General features: G+C 41.9%; 1 protein-coding gene across 2 annotated transcripts in view; it reads right to left on the bottom strand.

Annotated features, from left to right (window-relative positions):
* Positions 1–23,497, bottom strand: part of ELOVL2 (ELOVL fatty acid elongase 2) — a 97,090-nt gene extending 73,593 nt beyond the window's left edge. The window contains exon 1 of one of the 2 annotated variants that reach the window (XM_048839833.2): positions 23,355–23,497. In XM_048839833.2, the coding sequence (XP_048695790.1) occupies positions 23,355–23,357 (3 nt within the window). In that variant the 5' untranslated portion in view covers positions 23,358–23,497. Of the gene's footprint in view, positions 1–22,980; positions 23,000–23,354 lie in introns of those variants that run through there. The other variant, XM_075125377.1, reaches the window with a different exon arrangement.
* Between the last annotated feature and the right edge of the window lie 140 nt (positions 23,498–23,637).

Raw genomic sequence — 23,637 nt, 5'->3', positions numbered from 1 at the left:
TTACCCTTTTTAAATATTGGTACAACATTAGCTTTTTTTCATGCTTCTGAAAATTCCCCAGTGTCCAAGACTCAATGATAATCAACATTAATGTTCCAGTGAATGCTTTAGCCAGCTCTTTTAAAACTCTTGGATGCAAGTTATCTGGATCTGCTGATTTAAAAATGTCTAATTTTAGTAGCTGTTGTTTTACATCCTCTCAAGATACTTGTGGAATATTGAGAGCATTATCATCATCATTTGATATTATTACTGTGATGTTGGACCCCCATATTCTCCATAGAAATATTGTTATGATGTGAATATGGCATAACTAAGGATATGCTTTATGCAAGATGGGTTGTGTGAGGTATCATTGGAAAGGTTATGATTTACTGAATACATTCATCCAATTTGTATGCATGTATCGTTTCTGTATCTGAAGTTAGGAATCTTGCATATATAACCATTACAACTGTGTGGATATGTGCTTGGGAAATGCCCACCAAATAGTAAGCAATCAGCCTTAATGGACCATTAGGAAAAGACAAGGAGTCTTCAAAGATGTGGATCTCCCATCTTCCCGAGTTCCTTCCTGTGGACATTGAAAATAAACCTTGTTTCATGATTGCCTTGACACTGCAAATCAGGTGAATAAGGTCACCTGGTACAAAATACCACTTTGGACACTGTTGATACTTTTCCACTGGAAACAAAGGCTTCCCACCTTATGTAAATTCTATTTAAGGCTGGGAAGGAAGGCATTCGGGACTCTCCTCCATTGCCTGCCCAGGAAAAGAGACTGTTAAAAACACTTGGAGGGAAAGGCAGGGTTGAATCTAGGCTGAGACAGGGGTCCAGTCTGTAAAGAGAAATAACTGGAACTCTAAGCTATAGAAACTCTGCAACTTGCCTAAAACAACATTGAGGGTGAGAAATTACATTTTATAACTTGTTTCTTGAGTGTATTAAGCTTCGTTTGTGTATTTTGTTTTATTTGATCAGTAATCTGCTTTGTTCTGTTTGCTATCCCTTATAATCACTTAAAATTTACCTTTTGTAGTTAAACTTTTTTCTTGTTCATTTCAAAACCTAGCCTGTGCAATTCATACCTGGGGGGAGGGAGGCAAAAGCTGTGCATATCTCTCTCCACCTTGGGGGAGGGAGGAATTTTTATGAGCTTGCATTGTGCAGATCTCTCTATACAGCACAAGACAGTATTATTTGGTGTTTACTCCCCAAAGGGGGTGTGCACTTGAGTGCTGGGTCACTCTCTGAGCTGAATCCTCTCACACAGAGCTGGCATCAGGCTATGTCTGCAGCTGGGTGTGGCCTTACCTCTGTGTGTGTGCTAGAGAAGGCTTGAGGGCCTGGCACAGCATAAACAGGGTGAGGAAGCCCAGGCTGGTGGAACGGGTAGGCTCAGTGAGACGCCAGCACATCACGTGGCATGCTGGACAGGGGGATCCAACCCATCACAAATACATCATCTGTTTTTCCCCAAATACAGAACAGAAACATTTATTGAACACTTCTGCCTTTTCTGCATCTTATCTTTATTGATAATTCTACCATTTCCATAGCAATGGACCAATACCATTGTTAGGAACAAAATAAAACAAATCCTAATTTACATAAAGAACTCCTTAATATCCTCAACTTTGCTGGGCATAGATAGTTCCTTGTGTCCCTTTGTTTCCATTATCAATTTTCTACAATTCTTAGGTTCTGATTTATATTTAATTTTTATAGCTGCCTTTGCTTACCCTCTAAATCAGTCCAATTTTTAACCAGCACGACCACTTTCCTCAATTGTGGTATTGTGGCTTTTTGGACCACAATAAGGGAGTCCAGATCTCAGTTGTAATCATTAAACAATTATTATTTGATTGTTTCCTTATAAATAATCCATGAATGTCTGCATTTGCCTAGAGGAGGTAATATTATATTTCACTGCAAAACACTGTTCATTGAGGTATGCTTAGTTTGTAAAAATAATTACTGGGAGTTATCAGAATCACACTTGGCAATGTCCCTCTCACTGTTAGCTAAACAGACATACTTACAGACAGCTCTTGACATATTTAATGGTGAAAGTTTTTATGTGAAAGATTTTATTAAAACTAACCAGATTATAGGATAAATTTTGGGAAAAGGGGAAGATACAGATGAGAAACAAGAGGATCAAGGACTACAAACTTTTATTGCATTATTGTAAGGTGACCATGTACCATTGCAGAGAACCACTGAAATCAGTGAGGGTCCAGCTGTCTGGAACCAGTGGCAGGATTGGGTCTCTTGCCCCAGATCCCAGACAACTGAATATTTTAGAGTACTAAATATTTTAGGGCCTTAGTAATTATATATCTTTTCAAAACTCAGAATGAAGTAAATCTGGAAAAGGGACACAGCCCTGCTAGTTACATTGTTATAATTAAGATATTAGATAAATGGACACCAGGTGATTCAGTGGACTGCTAATGTGATTATGACAGGATGTTTTAGATCTTCCCCCAAAAGTTGGCAAGCAAAAGGTTAACCGTCTCTCCTTCTGGCTATGGGAAAGATTATAATTGTCTGCCCTGAGGGCAGGGATTTGCAGAGTAGGGCCAACTGTGAAGAATTATTGATTTAGTTGGGGATTGGTCCTGCTTTCAGCAGGGGGTTGGACTAGATGACCCCTGAGGTCCCTTCCTGATATTCTATGATTCTATGAATTAATTCTCCCTTCCCTTTCCCTTCACCCCCTCTCCACCCCCCCAAATATAAGAGATGAGCAGTAGAGGAGCCTGGGGACTGACTGTGGCAATGAAAAGTAAGAGCAGAAAGTTGTATCAGAAGAAAGTGCAGCTGAGAAGAGAAGCAGCCTCCTCACCACTTTTCCCTTTCAGAAATTCTGGTGAGGTGAGTCACGCTGTGTGGTGTCACCTTGGGACCACAGCGGAAGCAAGCCACACTTTGTAACTTTGCTTTTTGGGTCTTTGGTTGAGGGAAGTCTGTTTATATTTATTTGTCCCTTAAAAGGGATAGGATTATTTCTCTTTGCTGCTTTTCACTACATCAATTCCTGCAAATATATAAATGTTGCCTACATTTATAGAGTCTTTCCTGAACTTTCTGAAGCCCTGTCTTGCTCATTATAGAAACAGATTAAATCTAAAACGAGCTGGATATTTGGGGTGTTTGGGACCTTCCTGGACTCTCAGGTATAGAGCTGAACATCTGAGGTTTCACCATTGATCTCCTACTATGTACAAAACCTTTCAATTTCACTTCTAAGGCACTAGATCAGAACAACCCAGTGTGATAGTCATTTAGTGGTCTATGATATGTAAAATGAGTTCATGGTCTCAGGAAAGCCCCTGTGTCACTGTATATCCACCATAACTGACAGAACCTGCCACAGGTACACACTCCTTGCTAAAGGAAAGTGGGACCAGGAGGTGGGGATTCAGATGTTTTTGGTGGGGAGGGAAGGTGGAGCTGTCATCTATTGCTGTTTGTATTTAAATTTAGTGTGCTACATACATTGTGACACATGATCTGAGACACGGTAGCACAATAAAATCATACAAAAGAGGCAGCAATATGGCAGGATGCACATGTGACAGGTAAAACAATGAGGCAGCTGGACTCACATGAGAATTGCAACACTAATTGGTGACAAAGCTTCCAGATCCCTTGTTTGAAGGGAAAAGAGATCATCCCCATAGACCTACAGGTGATCTTGGTGGATAGACAGCATAAACCAAGTTGAGACTGCCATGAATCTATTCTGTATTTCTTGCTACTGTTTATGATTGTCTTCTCTGAAGTTTTTAAAACTAACATCTTGTTAAATAGTTACAATATTTAAAGGTTTTGGTTTTTATAGATGGCAGATGTACCTTATCTGAAAATGTGTACATAAAGAAAGCCAGCTACCTAGAGAAGTTAGGTTTTGATCTCCCTTGTTATGCATTAGTTTCTTCATTACCGCTATGTCCCAAACTCCCTTTTATCAAGAACTAACAGAAGGGAGCGCTTTCTTTTTCTAAATCAAGTGTGTGGTGTTTACTGAAAGGTTCATCTCTAAGTGAGACCTACAAGATTCACTAATGGGTCCCCAGGAAGACTTCTCTCAGTTTTGGCATGAAATGTTCTGTAATTCTGCCCTAATAATCTTTGGCCTCTAGACAATCCCACCAGATATGACTAAAGCTTTCTACATTTCCACATTACCTTCAGCATTGGTCACTGGATTTGTTATATGTATGTGCACACACACACACACGTTTGATTAAGGTCCTGACTGACACAATCTTAAAAGATAGGGGTCAAATGGTACATGGGGGGTGGGAGGATACAAAAGACCATATTGATAACAGAAATATTCACTGACAAACGGGTAACATATCCCCCACCCCATACCATCAGACAGATAGTGTTATGTCCCCATTCATCAAATATTTGTGCATCTATGGGATGACATCCTTATTACCCACATTTCCTACAGCCAATGGCTAAAAAATATGAACTTTCTACTGTTCTTTGTATTAGTTTAATGAGAAATATAGTGTCAGAGCTTTAAACATGGGTAGACTTGAACATGCCAAAAGTGGTCGGGTTTTTTTTTTGTTTGTTTGTTAAGTCCCTCGGGTGTTTCCATGATAAGGATGGTTTGTTTTAGGTATTCCCTGGATATCTCAGATTTGAAAGATTCCAGTATTTTTGGGTGTTGATTAAACTCTTGGACACTGACTTCAGGAATCAGCGGAGAGGGGAAAACTAATTTGTTTGCCTGATGTCTTATCCCGAGCCAGCAGAGTGGCTCATACCATTGAGATTACATTTTGAAGACATTGATTACATTGAATATATTTTGAGAGAGCTATTCTTGGCAGTTCAGTGGACATTCCTGATATTTTGGAAGGTTCAAGGAAGAACAACAGCTTCTTTTTAAAACAATAAGGAAGCAAAAAAAGTAAACCCAAGCCCTCCCCTCCACCATCTTCTTCCTCTCCCCCTTTCCTTCTCAGGTTTCCTTTAAAACATACACAATTAAACGTGAATCAAAAACCACATTATACAAGCAGCTTCAGAAAAGCTGTTTAAACCCACATCTTTTCTCCTAAATGTATTTAAAAAATAGGGACCAGCCAGTCTAAGATGCAGAGGTTATTGTTTCTGCAGGATTAGTTTGTATCCTCAAGTGACACTTCACAACATATGTCATCCAAGTTCTGCTTCTTCCTTTTCCCACCTCAGACATATATTTTCACAGCCAGCTTGAAGTAAAGCAACCTTGTTCCCTACAGTTCTGCTGCCAGCATGGATAGAATCATTCCAAAGAGTAATGTGCTTTCAAACTGGCAGAGAGTGAATGGCTGGCATAGACCTCAAGGAGGATTACTGTGTCAAGGCTTTGGCATTCCATTCATTGGAAAACCAGTTCCAAATAATGCCTTCCAGAGCAGTTTTGCTTCTGAGTGATCTGCATGTTCTTTTGCTGGATGGATGGATGGAATATACAAGTAACTTGGCTTGCTAGCTACAAAGCTAGATAGAAGGTCATGTGACTCTTGCATCAATAAAACAGTATTTGTTTTTCCAAAATGCTATTTTATTACATTATGTAAGTGTTCAGATGTTTTGTGTAAGCACTTCATTTCTGCAACAAAATACTTATGATCCTCTTTATGGCTGATGGCAGTTTTAATATGATTAAACTTGAAATGAAGGGAATATATTTTTCATAAGTAGCTCATCCAACTTCAACATATTCTAACAGTTTTACTAATTTAACTTTAGTTATCCTTAAACTCCCCCCCACAAGTTTACATAAAGAAGTTATGAACAAACATCCTTTACCTACACACTTGATGGATATCCTAGACTATACATCAACTAGTTTGACTATTTAGTATTTGTTAGTGGTGTTATGTGATTAGTCACATTTTTTCTGCTTTTTAGTTGGATGACAAGCATTATGAAGAAGGGAGCACTCCCAGTATGAGCAGCAAATAACCTTTGTCATGGTTACAGCCCTACCCTCACCTCTGTCCCCTTTCTTGTCTCCAAGTGCCCACCACCCTCAGGTCTCATGCCTTTACCACTCCAAGGGTGGAATTCCATAATTCTCCCACTCTTAGACCAGAGCCTGGGCTACAGTACCCTTTGAACAACTGTGCTTACCCAGCAGGTCACACTGAATTCATGTCCTTAAAGTTCTTTCCTTTGGGAGCCCATAACCAGTGATACAGAGATCTTCCTTCTTAAAACCAAAGTATTGTTTATTTTAACAGTAGGAAGAAAGCATTTAGAGGAACATGGTTTTTAAAACAGCAGTCTTCACATAGCTATCTTCCCTAAAGGCTCATCATCCCTGATGGTAATTTAGGCAGACAGACTAGCACCCATTGGGTGTCTATCAGCCTGATTTCCCTAAACAACTACCTGCTCTCTTGAGACAGTGTCTTTTTAAGTCTGCTAAATCTCTCCTGTTTTCATGGACCTTTTCCTGCCCTGTTCAAACCAGTTTTGTAGGCTAGCTGGAGAGGAGGCAAAAAAATCTTCAGTTAGTAATCTTGGCATTGTCCTTTAACAACCATCAAGTGTTTGCAGAGAGGTGGCTTTCCTTGAGTTATTCTTATCCGTTCTACTTTTTTTCCAGACAGTTTCCTGTTCTATTAAACCAATATAGCAATACAGAAAACATCTCAATAACCAGGTCAATGTACAATATTCATAAGTTACAGAGCAGGTCCAAATCCATCACACCCTGGTTCATATGTGAATATATGCAGAGAACAGCCATTCGCCAGCTTTTGGCGAACAATAACCCTCTTCACATTAATGTCTTGAAAATGCAAAGTGAACAAATCAAAAAGCAATTCAGTTTGAAGTGTTTGTAAAATTCCCGCCCCCCCCCTTCCACGGACCCCCCCGTTCGAGCTAGTGGCATTTAGAGTCCAGTTCAGACCTGTTGTATGCAATGCACCACAACTGAAATATGATGGGTTCAGCCACATTGATTTTACAGGAGAGGCACCTGCTTACCTGGAGTTTGAATTTGGTCAAAGACAGAAGCCTAAATGCTTCATGATAAAACAAACACAGGTTAAGTATTTTTTAAAGAACAACTTGAAAAAGAAACAGCCAGTCTGATTTTTAAGATTTTAAACCTGCTTTAAGAGATCTTTTTGCATGGTTCTTCTCCAATCAAGAGAGGTCATTCCATAGTTATGGAGCCAGAGAGGAAAAGATGTGGCCAATACCTCTCCTGCAAGTCCCAACAATCTCCTCCCCTCAGGCTTTAGCAAGCATAAAGATATAAACAAAGTTAAAGGCTCAAGAAGTTATTTGGAAGCCAGTCCATTAAGAACTATAATTAACCCTCATTCAGTCCATGCCTACAAAGGGCAAAGATGATTCCAGTATTTTATTTTGTATTTTTATTTATAGCTGTTCCCCTATGACATCTGCAGATGTCTGTGCTGTTTAAGGGGAAGAGCGTGGTCACATGTCCCAGGATCGTGGAAATCATCCTGACTGTTTTCTTGGGACGGTCACTTGTCTCACAAGCACAGATTGAGATGCTCCTGACCTCTGTCATCAACTGTGAGACTCAAATGGGAGTGACAGGTGCTGAACCCATTAGAAGATCTGTTCCAAGATCATTTGTCATTGATGAATTATGTTCTCTTAGACTAAAGGAAAAGGCATTGTGAACCACGGTCTTGGACTCTTGTTCCTGCTCAGAGTACAGCAGGTGTCCATTTAAGCAAGGGATGATATCCAAGGCCTTTTTTTTTTTTTTGGCTGCACTGCAGGAGATATTTGATGATCCTGTATTTTAATAGCCTTTCCATACAAGCCACCTTTAAAAATCTCTGCTGTAGAAATACCATGGGTATGTGACCCTTACAATGAAACCTCTAACTGATACTTTCTAAAGGTCAATAACTTCTGCTAAGGGAAAAATTTCTGAACAGACCTTAACTCAGCATCTATTTTTTGCATTCACAAAATTGCCAGAACAATAACTTGCAGGGGCAGGTATGGTTAGAAATCTAAATGTTACCTGATTTGCAGACCTCACTACATTGGATGCATGTATATTTCCATGCAAGAATTCATGTATCATTTTGAATCAGGCACAAACTACAGCCCACAGCAGGTTTTGGATGTAGCCACATTCTAATCAAATTGAACTTACTTCATTATTAACATAACTGTTACTACAAACAAGGTTTAAATCTTTACCATGTAACAAGAGCAACTGCTTTTTTATTTTCTCACCCCTATACTTGTTCATCTAGGACCAGATTTACTCAGCCTGAAAAAGATGGCAGAATCTAGTCCACAGTGTATTTTGAGTGAAAGGGGAAGAGTTGAGACCTGTGCTGACCAAAATCCTGTCTAAGAGCAGGTGTAGCAGAGACAGAGATGATGTAGAGTGCGGAACTTTGCAATATCTACATGCCTTAGTTGTTGTCTGATGGAACACATGTAAGGGTGGATAGTAATTCAGGTTCCAGGCAGCAAAATCATTTGCTATTGGGCAAGGGGGGCAGTTGCCCTCCCACCACCAAGAACTTGGTTTGCTTCGCCCACACCCCCTGACTTTTCATAAGTCTATATGATCCACTTTTGCCTCCCCTCTCCCCTGGTTTTGCAGGATATAATGTAATCGCATATAATGTTCTATATGCTCATTCAACTTTGCCCCTCCCACAATTTTTTTCTGAAGTGATGCCCCTGGTTCAGTCCTTGGCCCTTGCTGAGAATGCAGTATTGCCCAACTAAAGTATTCAAAAATCTTAAATCAGGTTCCAGACTCATGAGATTAGTTTAAAATCTCACATCACGAGTTTTAAGACAATACTTCCGGGTTTTCCATATTTTCCCTCTTGTTTTTGAGACTTTAGGGGCAAGAGGTTTCAGCTTTTCCCCACAATCATGAGGGCTAGAAACACACTTTTTTAAAGTTGAAAACTGATTCTCATGTAATCACATGACTTCAGGAGCTGGGCTTCACAGATCTGGTCAAGCCCCCAATAATCCTAACAACATCCCAGTGTGAGAGGGCCAGAGGCTCAATGCTATCTGATAGTGAGTTTTACTTGGCCTGACCAGTCCAGTGTACCCCAGCTCGGTAATGTCATATCTGTATCAAAACAATGTCATGTAAGCTATCAATAGAAAGCAAATCACATACAGATCATCAAGATTGTTGTGTGGTGTAGGTATAGAGGACAAACTCAAAATTACAAAAATATTGGGAATTATGTTGTCAAAGTGTGTCTGCGAGACAGGGCTAAAGTTACCCCAACCTACACAAAGGACTATGGTTCTGCCACCTGGAAGGCATCTCCAAGGTACATTCAGAGACAATGGGCATGCAAGGTACATAGATGGTAAACAGGACCATAAAGACAGCAGGAGGCAGAGACTTCAGGAAACAAATCAATTTGCACTTTAGCAAACACCAGTGGGGAAAGAGACTAGCATGAAACTTCCTTCCCCAGGAGACTCCATGTCACCTTCCTCACAGCTTGAATGAACTTTACTTTGGGGGTTAAGCATAAGAAGAATCCATTTCAAAGGCTCATTGGACTATAAACAGAGAGTCAGAGAACCCCATGTTACCTTTCACCTAAAACAAAAGAGCAGAGCACTTTGGACTTTGTGAGAGATCCTGACCTGAGAGGTCATCAGCAATCTTGCTGGAAGGTAGACTGGTAAGGAAACGACCTTGAACAAAGGCTCTAGCTTGTTTTGTTAAGTCTTAGCCTCTAGAAAATGTTTATCACTTTTATTTGCTTGTAACCATTTCTAACTCTATCCTACAAACTTGAACTCACTTAAAATCCTATATCCTTTTATTAGTACATGTGTTTTACTTTTAATCTAAACCAGCTCAGTGCTGTGTTTGATTTAAAGTGACTGTTAACTCTACTTCATGGAGCAAGCTGCTAGGTACTGTAACTTTAAAGGAACAGTCGATCTTAATAGCTCTCCAAATGTTCCAGGAGAGGGCTAGAAACAGCAGAATACATGGTTTGGGGAAAATTCAGAACTGAGAGGGTGCTGAGGTCACCCCTGCATATGGTGACTGATGATAAAGACTAAAGTGGGGCTGCTGTGTTGTAGGCAGGCTGCTGGGGTCAAAGCGGCAACCCAGCTGCACAGCACACAGACATTCAGGATACTTCATGTTTGTCTGTTGGCTGGAAGCATCTAGTCAAGAGATCCACAGCAGCAGAACATTTTGAGGCATGTGGGGTTACAGGGCAGGTGGTGACAACCCCTCACTGGTCTGGATTGCACCCCAGAATGTTACACTATCCCTGCTCATCAGATTGCTGGGATGGGATTCAAAAGTTGAGTTCCCAGGTATTAAGCCCCTTCCCTGCCCTGCAGAGTCGGAACAGATTCTAACCACTTTCCCTCTTGGGGTTCCTAGGCACACTCTTGGGATTCAGATCCTTTATCCAACATCCATCCTGAAAGCTACAAGCACCTACAACCAATGCTGACTCCTCAGACTCTCCTATAGCTAAAACGCACCCTTTCCCAGAATCCCACCCATGGTGTGAGCCTCCCTCTTTACATCTTCAAGGGACCACGTGGTAGGTGCAGCATATAACACATTATTGCTCTTTATTTAATCACACACAAAATACACTGATCTATACAAAAAGTAAACCCTACAGGCATTTCTCCTGCCTCAGTTTCCTCACCACTTCACAGTATTCCAATCCAGGTGTCAGAGCTCTCTTAGGCCTGGCCAAAGACCTTCTGTTCCTGTGCATGGTTTGTGTTCTGAAACATGGTGCCTTCTCTCCCCCAGCTCTTCTTCTCTAACCTGGGCCAGTCCATTCCCTTCCTTTCTGCTGCCCAAACTTCCAGTGCATCTTTCCTTTGTGAGTATTTTTTAATCCACTGCTCGTGTGGCTGCTTCATCCTGTGACTGAGAATTTTCCACTCTCCTACCAAACCCCATTCCCCTTGATTCTTCCCCCTTCCCCCATATCTTCCCCCTTCCCCTATATCATCAGATAGGAGGAGGAAGTATCTTCTCCTACCCAGCTTGAGCAAACTCCCTTAGGATATCTCTTGTCCAGTCAAAGCACAGTCCCAAAAGTTAACTACTCCTCATTGTTGTCCATCAGGTGAGACTACCTCCTGATGGATCTGTGGATATGAGTGCCTTTGGGCCCTGGGACAACTTGCCAGCCATAACTCATATCCGCAGATCGATGGGATCTGCACTTAACTTCCCATTCCTTGTAGAGGTCTTCAGTGAGGAAGGGCTCCAAATCCTGTGGCTTTGTAGGAGATTTCCCTGTTGTCTAGTCTGGATATCAAACTGACCAGCTATCTACAGAATTTTCCAGGAAAAATAGGATAGATGAGACCTGAATTTTTAAAGTAAAAACCAAACTAGGGAGAAAGAAGAAGGCCTGAATGTTTTTTCTATCATAAAGTACACAGGGCACAAACCCGCTTCTTCTTCCCTTTGCAGGTCACTTGTAAGTACAGGGTAGATATGTGGCACATAGGCATAATCATAATATATGTTGCCAAGCCATGAAGAGATGTGTCTATGTTAAAATCTATGTTAAAACCACCTGACACTATTGTGATGACTCTTGTAACAAAACATCCTTGTATCTGCCTTTTGGCAGTGATTAAAAGGAAATAGCATTTCCTTATTTACCTGATCAGTGTAGACTATGGCCCTAGCACTGACTGAAAATCTATTTCTAAACACTTATTTGGGTCTTTTGTAACACAAAAACTAAAAGAAGTAAGTGGAAAAGAAGCTAGGTTGGATATTAGGGGAAACTATGTCACTAGGAGGGTGGTGAAGCACTGGAATAGGTTACCTAGGGAGGTGGTGAAATCTCCATCCTTAGAGGTTTTAAAGGGCCAGCTTGACAAAGCCCTGGCTGGGATGATTTAGTTGGGGTTGGTCCTGCTTTGAGCAGGAGGTTGAACTAAATGATTGCCTGAGGTCTCTTCCAACCCTAATCTTCTATTATTCTAAGTGTTGGACTGAAACCATCTCACCATCGATGAAGACAAGAAGTGACAGAGTTAAAGGAAATCAACCCTTCCCTTTAAAATAAAGTAACTCAATCAGATTACTTACTTTGGGTAAGTACTCTGTCTGTAAATTGCACGTGATAGCTTTCTTCCTTGGCAATAGTAATACAGACTAGCTTTTTTCCTTTAGTATTTGTGACTTACTCTTATGTGTATTGGAGTATTCATTGCCTATGCCTCCTATTTCCTGGCTTGTATGTTACTTGAGAACACAATTAGCTATTTACACAGGTTAGAAGAAGACCTATAAGGACCAGTGAAACTACCGCCTTTGCTGAATTTTCCTCACTCTCAACTTTAAGTGTAAAATCCATGGAAAGCACTTGTACTATAAATGGAACTATTTCTGGCTGTTTTTTTAAAGTCCTTATTTATTTTAACAATTATACAATACCGCACAAAAAATAACTACAGACAAGCAACACACTTTTACAAAACCAAAATCTTAGTCTGCCACACCATTCCCCCAACAGCTCCTTTGTAACATACTATCACTTTTACAACTGTCTCCCTTTGTATAAGAGGAATAATTCCTCCCTAGCAGCTGAAAATTCTTCAACTTTTGTCACTAATCTTATAAGTAAAATGCTCATAAAGCAATTTCTGCCATACCAATGTACTAATCTTTTAAATCTGGGACATGTGAACTTTTTCATTTTTTGACAATTTGTCTCATTCCACAGGCAAATGAAATACAGTTTTAAGAGTTCTTAGTCCCATGTGTTGATTGAAAAAGCATAATTTTTGCCTTGGCTAGTAAGTTATGATTCCATGTTATTCCTATAACCCCTAGAATATTTTACCAGAAGCTTCCAATATTAATACATTGCTATGTATATGTCTGATTATCACAAAGATCACATGTCATTGTCTAGTAGACACCATTTGCACAAGAGTCCATTTCTTTATCGAATTTTTAGAACTGGTTAAAAAATTTCTGACAATGTTTTTTTCCCCAATCAGAAAATTCTATCCATTGAAATCTAAATGTTCCACAGGACCATGTAATTTTCAATTAAATTTTGTCTAGGAAAAAAAATAGAAATGAAGCATTTTGAACATTATAAGATAAAGACACTGATTATTTTTTTCAAATTCTTTTATATTAAATAAAAAGTTTAAAATGAAACAGAGTTTAGATTGTCCCAAAAGAACTTTTTCTAAAATTTCATTTCATGATCAGTTTTGAAATTTGATATTTCATTCAGATTTCCAATGGGGGCGGGGAATGTAAAATGTTGGAATTGCTCATGGAACAAAATGTTTGGTTTCCAACCAGCTCCAATTGAAATAGCTGCAGTGCCATCCAAGATTCATTAGAAGACCTTATAATGTAGTCCAGCATAACTTACCATTATCTCTCATAAAACTGTATTTTTAAACACCTTCTTTTTTAAGCCCTTGTCTAAATTACAGAAGCTTTCAAAAGTTTCCCACTCCTGCCCAGTGCCCACAACAGCTGAACTCCAAAAGTACTAGCGAAGGTTGGAGCCCTAGTGGAAACTGAGTGCTCAATTCAAGCCCGCCCATTTTACCATATTCAAAGCAGAGGTTTGGAAGGAGAGAGAGAATCCAAATTACAAAGCACAATATTTTGACACATTTGGTCTGATTCTGTACTGTTAAACCAACTTCATGATGGTGTGACTTCATTGACTTCAGTGGAATCCCAATGGCATAAGAGAGAGTGAAGAGTCAAGAGCAGAATGACAGCTGCTTCTGCACCCTTTAACAAGTTGCAGCTTGTGGCCCTCTACTCTCCCATTTTACTAGTGGCAGGCCCATGGGCTGGAGTAGGAAATGGAGATACTTCAAGGAGTTTATTGCTGCAGTCCTAGTGCCAAGTCCCTACACTGGCAAACAGTAGGAGTAAAGCTCCGGTCGTCCTCGCCTACACTTACACAACTGGGCTTTAAAACCTTAATCCATTTTTGGTTGGCTGGTCTTATTCTAAGTAGATGAAAAATAATAATCTACACAATAATATGTAATCTTTATTTTATATTGAACTCTTAAATATATCACTGCAATATGGAAATTATCCAATTCCTAGTTGCAGTGCAGTGTAGGAAGCTATAAGAAGCTCTCCAAGAGGCAGTCTGAGCTAAATACTGTGGTCCACATTTTTAGCAAATGAGGATGCAAACAACAAGGAGAAATATGCAAAAAAAAAAAAAGATTTAAAGCTGAGCTGTTGCTAGGCGTTTAGTGTTAGTTAAATATGATACAGTTGCAGTCTGAAGCATGAGACAAAGTAACACTGGACTGCAAATGAATAGGGGGAGGGGTTGTTTTGAGGATGGGAAGCCAGGGAAGTCCACTCATTTACTTATGCCCTCCTCAAAGGCCACCAAAAATAAACCAACACCTTTGTTTCCTGGCTCTAAATGGTCAGTAAATTCTAATCCCAGCCAAGGTGCATACCTTTCTTTCCCACCTCCGCTCCTTTACAAACTAATCCCTGACTTGCAGTTAACAAGTATTACTCTATCACTGTTCACATACTTTAGACTCCAACTGTATCAGATTTATTAAATAATTCTAAATGCCTAGCAACAGCTCAGCTTTTAAACCAGCTTTATATGTACAGATTAATAAAACATTCTTTATAGTGGGGCATGACTCGAAGAAACGTTAAGGCAAATTCATCCCTGATGTCACTGCATTGAGTTCAACAGACTTGCACCAGGGAATAAAATGGTTCTTTATATTTAAGCAAACTCAGAATTTACTGCAACGTTTGTCCTTACAATAACTGCTGTATTTTTAACTGTTAGAGTCAGAAATACAGTTGAGCCTGAGTTTCTTGATTTCTGCCACTGTGCAAAGAGAAACTCCATGGGAGTAAGAGGGAATACACTGATGTAAAACTAGGAGCCTGATGCAAATTAGAGCCCCAGTTCTCCTTTTGCTGACTGTTGTGCATTTTTATGGGAATATAGTGACTGGAGCTAACGAACCAGAGGATTTTCAGATGTCGAATGAACCCGCCACCATCCAGAGGATCTGGGTTTTCAAGCTGCTTTCAGAGCTCCGCACTACCACTTCTCCATTATAGTACTATTCTGATGGATCTGCTTCAGCAGGCATGAAACAGATAAAGAAGTTTAAAATAATTTGTGCTGACTACCTCAGTCACTCAGGTTATCTAGTCATTTGGCATACAACCCTGCAGTTATTTCACTTTAAAATACTCACAGATCTCCTTTAAAAGTCATGGTGGCTTATTCTCTACTAGTTTGTTCTTTCCATAGCCATTGATACCTGTACAATGTGAGGTAGCTGATCAGAGTGGTAGCCTCTTTACAACCACTTCTACCTGTGTAAATAACTATACAAGCTACAAAGGCACTGGAGAACAGGGCCCATCACCTCTATGGTTTGTGTCAGGGTGCCACACAAGAGGTTAGTGGATCTGAAAATTGCTTTAAAACTACCAGTGAGATTTTTGGCCACCAGAGAAAGCATTTTCTATGACTACAGCAGAGACACAAGGACCAAATCCTGGCTTCTATGCATAATGCAGACAGGCAGTATAAATGTTTTAAATGTGCTCAGTACTGATTCTGCCAGCATCTCTTCCTTCTTGTTTGTGAAATCCATGGAAAGTCTAAAATGTGATGTATTTAAACTTCAAAAAAGGAGTTTTCATACCCAAACATCATATCCTAACATATTAATACTCCTATACCATTGTGTTTTCTGAGTGTAAGTGTGTAAAAGATACATAGCAGTTATGTAACAATTTGTGTAGACTTGATACATTGTCTTGGACTTTGGGTTCCAAAGAGGATGGAGCTAGGCCGTTCTCAGTAGTAGCAGATGACAGATCAAGGAGTAATGGTCTCAAGTTGCAGTGGGGGAAGTCTAGGTTGGATATTGGGAAAAACTATTGCACTAGGAGGGTGGTGAAGCACTGAAATGGGTTACCTAGGGAGGTGGTGGAATCTCCATCCTTAGAGGTTTTTAAGGCCCGGCTTCACAAAGCCCTGACTGGGATGATTTAATTGGGGTTGGTCCTGCTTTGAGCAGGGGGTTGGAATAGCTGATCTCTTGGGGTCTCTTCCAACCCTAATCTTCTATGATTCTATGAATGGAAGGACTGGTGGGGCTGATTGCCTCATGAGATCAGAAATAGGCTGTGAGACATCTTTGTTTGCCGTGGGTCCTGTGTGAATAGTGGATTTCTGCCAGGATAGTTTCTGGCAAACAGAAACCCATCTCCTTCTCCTATTTGATGACACATTGTATAAATGCCTAGGAATGCTAGTGCATGGAGATGGGATGTGCAGAAAGCACATGGTAATGGCCAGTTTACAGCACATTGTGGTAAGGTGACTAAGGCATCGTATTACAAAATACATACGACGCTACATTTCTGCTGCGCTATTTACTGCAGTTTCTCAAAGCAATTTACAAACATTTATGGATTATGAGAAAAGATTTTTGGTTCTTATTATATTTGCCTCCTTCCTATAGAGAAGATGCTGCTCCTGTTCAGGAGGAGGGAAAGTTAAAGGAAAATAAAAGAAGGTGGTGTTTGCTTTTCCTGCCCATTCACAATATTCCAGTGTCAACAGGAGGAAACTGACACTAAAACAATGGGAGGAGGGGGATGTACCTGAAGCAGAAAAGCAGCAGGACTCCAGATTGCAAGGAAGGGAGTGACTTCTTAGCTGGGGAGGAAGATGGACTCGCACTTGACAAGGCTTGAGTGGCTGAAAACTTTTGTTGAGGGGGAAAGGGACGTGATTTTTTTTTCTTGTGGATCCAAGTATCCACAGGGCTGTCTCTCAAGCTGGTAACGTGTTAACGAGGGAGAGTTCTAAACAGCACAGAGTCGGGTGGTATTTTAAAGGTCCCTTCAAGAATGCAGCACCTTCTTCCTCATCTGTGGGAAAGACCTTTAAAAATGGCCTTAAATAATCCAAAACAAGAGCCACTGTTCAAATGAGACTTGGCTGGTTATGGCTCCAGCCCCACTGTTGAAGCACTGTTGAAACTGCATGCTGAGTTATATCCAGTACAATCCCACTGAGCCGTGTGTGGCAACCAGGTGTGTAAATCAGGGCAGAAAAAAACACTGGTGCCTGAATATAATTCCTTTTCTTATTAAACTTCACATGCCAAGCACCTCTTTATTTTTCAGGATTAGAGGGAAATGCTCTATTTTAGGGAGAATGAAAGGCCATTTGGGTGTTGATGGCCCAGAGCAGTGGCAGGCAAGGGCCCGGATGAGAGCTGGACTCAGCCACTGGTATCAGTTATTTCTTTTTTGTCATTCAAATGGATTTGGAGTCATGGCTGACATCCCAGCCATCATGTAAAAGGCTTCCCTGTGGCCTTTTGACATGCACACAGAGGTATCTCACCGCCAGGTCCCTATCCTAGGAGGGGAGGGGAAAGCCTGCAGGGTGAACTCCCACCTCCACGCAGCCAGTGGCCTATGCTTGCCACTGCCATGCTGGAGCTTCAACATTTATTTATTGACAAAATTTTCAGAATTTTGCAATATTGTGCACAGAATTTAATTTTTTGGTGCTGAATTCCCTCAGGAATATGGGGTGCTGGGCGGTTGAGGCGGGCTGTGAGGGGGCGCTGGGCAGTGGGGGTTGTCTGTGGGTAGGAGATTGCTGCACATAGGGACCTGTAGTGGAGATCTCTGGGTGAGGGGCCACTGGGCATGGGGGTTGCTGGGCAGGGGGGCGGTGTGGCAGGGCACGCTGGCAGCACAGGGCTGGGTTTGGGGGTCCAGGTGGGAGGGAAGTGCAGGGGTTAGGGGTGAAGACAGCACTGTGCAGAGCTTAGGGGTGAAGGAAGCACAATTAAACTGTTTTTAATAAAGTGCATGTGGCAAATTTTCCAATACTGTAAGCTTATGTCTGTGTTGCTAAGAGGAAGTCGGGCATAGGGGTATCAGTTTAATAATACTGCATAGGGCTCCATAAATCTTAAGAACAGCCCTGTCCTCAACTGATGTAACTTGCATATATCCCCTGAAGTCAGTAGGGCTATACTGAGTTATACTAGAGGAGGATCCGGCCCAGCATATCCTTTGCTTCAAACCAAGAGTTCAGTGTAGGCAAAATATAGCAAAAGCTCAAAGACTCATAGACTTTAAGGACAGAAGGGACCATCATAATCATCTAGTCTGACCTCCTACACTTAGAGTTGCTTCTTCAACAAAATAAAAAGAAAAAATAAGCATTTCTCTACAGTGTGGGCCAAATTCTGCTCCATCACATCGACCCAACCGCAATGGGGTCAATGACACTGGACTCAAGTGAGAGCAGATGTGTGCTCCATGGCTGCAAGTTTCTTCCTAAGTAGGACACCTAATAAAATTGCTGGGCCCTGTACAAGCGATTACACCGGTGTAAAAAGACAGACTAACAGTGTTTCAGTGCTCACTACTCTCTGGGCAATAATCCAGATTCTCAACTGATTTTTTTATTAGCTTGGGTAGCACATTTAGCTTTGAGTCATTATCATTTGAGTTACCATGCTTGTCTTAAGGCACCTGTTCCCTATTACAGCATTGTCACTATATCCCTGACTCATCTGAAGTCTTCAAGACAGCATCACCACCAAAATATGGCTCAACAGTTCTAGTTATATTTTAGCCAACATGATGACCTTCTCAGGAAGATCCTAGGGGTTTTTTTCCCATTGAAGTCAATGGCAAATGACAGTTGAAGTCTTTTCTCTGGCAAAAATCCCATTGAAGTTACTGAGTCCGAAATTATACCAGGGATAAATCTTTTACTTCAGAAATAAATTTGGTCCAATGGGAATTTTTACTCGGGCAAGATTTCTGCCCTGACCATGCTTCCATTAAAATTATTTTTTTCTCACTCTTGATGAAAAAGCAAACCACAGTAAATTATTTTTATTACATTTTGCATGTACCCACATCTTGGTACAAACCCAGAAGTGTATTTTCATATTACTTTGAGTTTTTTCCCTGTCATTATCATGAGGCCGAGTCTTTTTGCAATGCAAGTAGCTCTGTGACAAGAAATGAAAATGGAACACCTCCTTACAGATCAATACAGATGCAGAAGAATAGATAAAATTTGCTTACAGAAACATACCAAACCCACATGTGACTCAGAGCTTGGCCTTCTGTATATTGATGACAGACATCCAAAGACCTATTCATTTTTACTCAGAGGTTAATTTAACCACTGTATGAACCAGAAAAGAGTTTCAGGATCAGTCTCCGATAGATTAATGGAAATCCAGAGTAACTGCACTGATGTAAATGGAGTTACTCTAAACTTATATCAATGTGACTGGCCTGAAATCAGCTCTCCAATGAGGAAAAAAAAATGAAGCATTTTGACAGGTTCAAACTGCTCTGTTTAATTAATTTTGATTACCAAGAAAATCTCAGTGGGAGTTCTGTGACCTGATTCACCCGTTCTGCACACCTGGCTTTTAATTGTATTGTACATCATTACCTCCATACTTTCATCAAAACATGCTGCACAGTATTCTTTGGGACACAAGGCTCACTTGTAATCATCATCACTGTAGTCTAAGTAATGTATTACTGAGATATGGAATTGGCTTAATTTTGTTCTGCACAACTACAGGAACTTAGAATCAATAACATAATGTGTATATACTCTACAAGTATGGAGTTCATTATACATGGGTGCCATTGCAAAATGTATCCACCCATGTACATAATCATTTTCATGTGCCAATATATGGGCATAATGCTACTCTACTGGAGCTGATTTCAACATTTATTCCAGCAAAACTGGAGTAATGGTATGGTGAATCAGGCCCACTTTTTGAATGCAGCATATGCATCTGTGTCTAAAATATAGCTGATGTTGGATCTGATGCCAATTGTTAAAAACAATGACAAAATTCCCATTGACTTCGCTGGGAGCAAGATCAGACCTAATACCTTTTAAAAAAGCTTTCTTGGAAAAGGGTTAATCATTTGTGGCAGGAGTGTGACTTTTAAGCCATGCTCTTCACTATTGTGAGTGCTGCAGTCGGAATTCCTCCAGCAAGCAGTATACACTACACTAAAGCACTGTCTCTATCACCCATTTAGTGAACGTAGCATGTGTTTCCCTCCTACCTTCCTAGGTCTGAGTCAGGTACAATCAGACCCTTAAGTGGTCAACTTAAACAAGACTCACAAAGGATAACTTCAGCCCCATTTTTAGAGAGACAACATGTAGATATATGGACCCTTTGAGGGGAGAACCAAGTTAGTTCTTCTTTAACTTGCTCATTTCAAGGGCCTAGACATTTTCAAAAGTGGTGGCTGTCTTTCTGGACCTCACATATGGCTGAAACACCTGCTTTCAAACTATTTTTATGCAGATGGCTTTTCATCAGATAACATGCATACCACTGAAGAGGAAGAACAGTCTTGTTGATAACCCACATGACCGTGATCTGTTCTGAACCATGCCACAAATTTATGATAGAACCTTTGCCAAGTTACTGAACTTCCCTGTCGCTCACTCTCCTCATCTGTAAAATGGGTCATAGTGCCCTAACTCACAGGGCTACTGTGGGGCTGAATTCATTACTGTTATTAAAGTGCTTTGGATTCCTCTGAAGAATATACTCTATGCATACAAAATAGTAATATTTTATAAGAATATCCTCGGAGTTGCAGTGTGGGTGCAAGAATTGCTTCACTTTGTAGTTCTCACACTCTTGCACCCCAAAAGTGAGTGTTAAAATTATTCTGTTTATAGTCATGAAAAAATTGTTCCCCTAAAACCCATATTTATGCAAGATTAATGCAGAAATGTGTATTAACATACCTTCATGAATAATCAATAATGTGTGTGCATTAGCCTGAATACTTGGAAATAAAGAAGATGCAGAATAAAGGACTCAATTTCAAGATGGAATTAGTAGAAACTGAGGTTTTCGGTTTAAGAACTTTGTAAAATCAGATTAATAGGTTTTTATATTGCTGTGTTTCTTTAGAGTGAACCCTATGAAATCCATATAACTGGAATTGAAGCTATGCATTATGTTAACCTTTCTTTATGTATAAAACCAATCACTTTTTTTTCCATAAAGGACTGTGGCAGTAAATTGGTTGCAATATTCAAACAATAGAATCTCTAACACTAATACACACTTGACAGACTCTCAGTCAAAGGTAGAGCAGGTCCAAAATACTGACTCTTTCATTTTCATAAAATTCAGGAACATTGTTAGATTACTTTTGGTAAGCTGATCTTTCCCTCCTGTCAATCTATGACTTACAGCTGTCACAGGTGAAAAAGCTAATGTCAAATGTCACTGAGGTAGAAGACTTCCTCCCATAAGTTAACTAATGACTTTCTATTTGGGCAGGTCTGAGGCTTTAACTAAATGCAAACCCACCACCATGTACTGGCGTTGTGACTAAGGCCTGGTCTACATTACATGGTTAGGTCAACATAAGCTGTCTTGCCTCAAGCTAGCTGTGGAAATGTCTTCACTTAAATTTGGCTCCTGCTGACATAAGTGCCTCACTATGCCCATCTAGTAATACCACCTCCCTGAGCGGCACAGAGTCAAGGTCGATGTAATTAGGTTGACACGACAGTGTGGACACTGCATTGCTTACATTGATTTACTGACTTTCACAACCCATCCCACTATGCACCACACTGACAATACAATCGATACAAGCACTCCGGGTAAGGACACGCACCACTGACACAAACAATTTAAGAACTGCTGTGGCTGTATGCTGGTGTAAGATAGGTCAATATAACTTTGTATTGTAGACGTGGCCTGAGTCTTCCTTCTCATTTTGTTTCTCTTTCTGAATTCACTCCCTGAGATATTCGTGAGGCACATTTACTGGCCTTTCATTTTCTGCTCAGGTAAACCACAAAAACAAGTTTGCATTCTAGGTTCAATCCAAACTAGTTTAAATACAATCTCAAAATGTTCTGTGGCACTTCATTGGAGAGAGTCACACTATATAAATAACCACAACAATAATGTCAAGTTTTCTACAGCACTCTTCAGTTTTAGATCTCAAGGAAGTTTTAAAAAGAGGTCGATTATCCTCATTTAACCAATGGGGAAACTGAGGCACAGGGAGGGACTTGACTGGTCCATGGTCACCCAATAGGCCAGTTGCAGAGCCATGAATTAAACCCAGGTCTTCTGAATCCCATCCCACTAATGCCCTATCCACTAATGAAGATAAGGAAACCTAAATCCTCAAACCCTTCAAGAGATGTGGATATTGGAGTGGTTAGAGCCAGCGACAAATGAAATGAAGACATTGAGTGCTCCAGGAACTTAACTCGCCCAATTAATTGGTTCCATTTTAAGATGAACTCAGATCCCAAGTTCAGATCTAAACTTCCTCAGTTTGGAGCCGATCTGATCCGATCCTGGATCTTATTTTGGAGCGGGAGGGGGAGGGAAAGGGTGTTTAAAATGTCCTTTACTCTCCCTCAGACTCCAGCTATGCGGTTGCTGGGCAATAGGGATACCCCAGCCACACAGCCCTGCCCCTGGCCATCCTCCCTGAAGGCGCCCTAGGAAGGGGCTGAGGGTGGCGCGGGAGCTCTGCCCCACCCGCGCAATCCTCTCCCCGGGGAGCAATCCGGCAAGGCTAAGCCGGCTTTAGGGTCGCTTTGTGCCAGTGGCGCGGTGGATCAAGGCAGTAGGGTTTAACCGCCTCTCCACAGGGCAGGCTTCAATCGCAGGGGACCATCGCCGGGCTGGGGGCCCGGGGGAAGTCCTGGGCCCCTGACTCGTGCCGGGAGCTGGACAGGGGCTCGGAGCCGGGGTGCACTGCCCAGGCTGGAGAGGCTCCATGGCGTGGGTTGTGTGAACTGCACATTGCCAGCTCCGGTGGGGGGGTGGGGGGTGTAGCCCGATTCCCCCACGTGCCCCTCTGCAGACACTCACCAGCCATTTCCTTTTGTTCCCTTGTTTGCTCCTGGCCGCTTGCCAGCTGGGCGTGCGGGGAGAGCAGCGCGCCGGGGGGGGGGGGGGGGGTCTCTGTGTGGCCAGGGGCTGCGGGCACGGGCCGGGCCAGATGTGGGTGCGCCGAGGGTCGCGGGGGGGGGGGGGGCGGATTGGAGCCGCTGCTTGTGCGGCCCGAGCGAGTCCGGCTGCAGCCGGGTGCGCCCCCTGCTCCTTCCCTGCCCGCACGATGGGAGGGAGCGAGCACAGCGCGGCGGCGGCCGGGAGCTGCGGAGGCTGCCCGGCTCCCTCCTTCCCGGGCGGCTTCGGGGCCCCATCGGCTCGCCAGCCCCCGCGGGGCTGGCGCCGTCACTCACCATGGTGCGGACGAGAGGGGTGCGGTGGCCGGGCGGGCGCTGTGGAGGGCGAGAGGAGCGATGCGCTGTCCAGGGTATCCAGCTCCCTTCCGCCCGCCGCTAGCTCCGCGCTCTCGCTCAGCTCCTGCTCTGCCTTGTCTTCCCCCTCCCTCCAGCTTAAGCAGGGCCCTGGCCTCCACATGCTCCCCCTGCAGCCGGGAGCTGGTGACTTCAGAGGGGAGGCGGATCCGGGGAACGTTCTCTCCCACCGCCCTCGCAAGCGCTGGCTGGCTGGTCAGGCAGG

The sequence above is a fragment of the Caretta caretta genome, chromosome 2, assembly GCF_965140235.1.
Source record: "Caretta caretta isolate rCarCar2 chromosome 2, rCarCar1.hap1, whole genome shotgun sequence".
Classification (NCBI taxonomy): domain Eukaryota; kingdom Metazoa; phylum Chordata; order Testudines; family Cheloniidae; genus Caretta; species Caretta caretta.
This window is presented reverse-complemented; position numbering and strand designations above follow the sequence as displayed.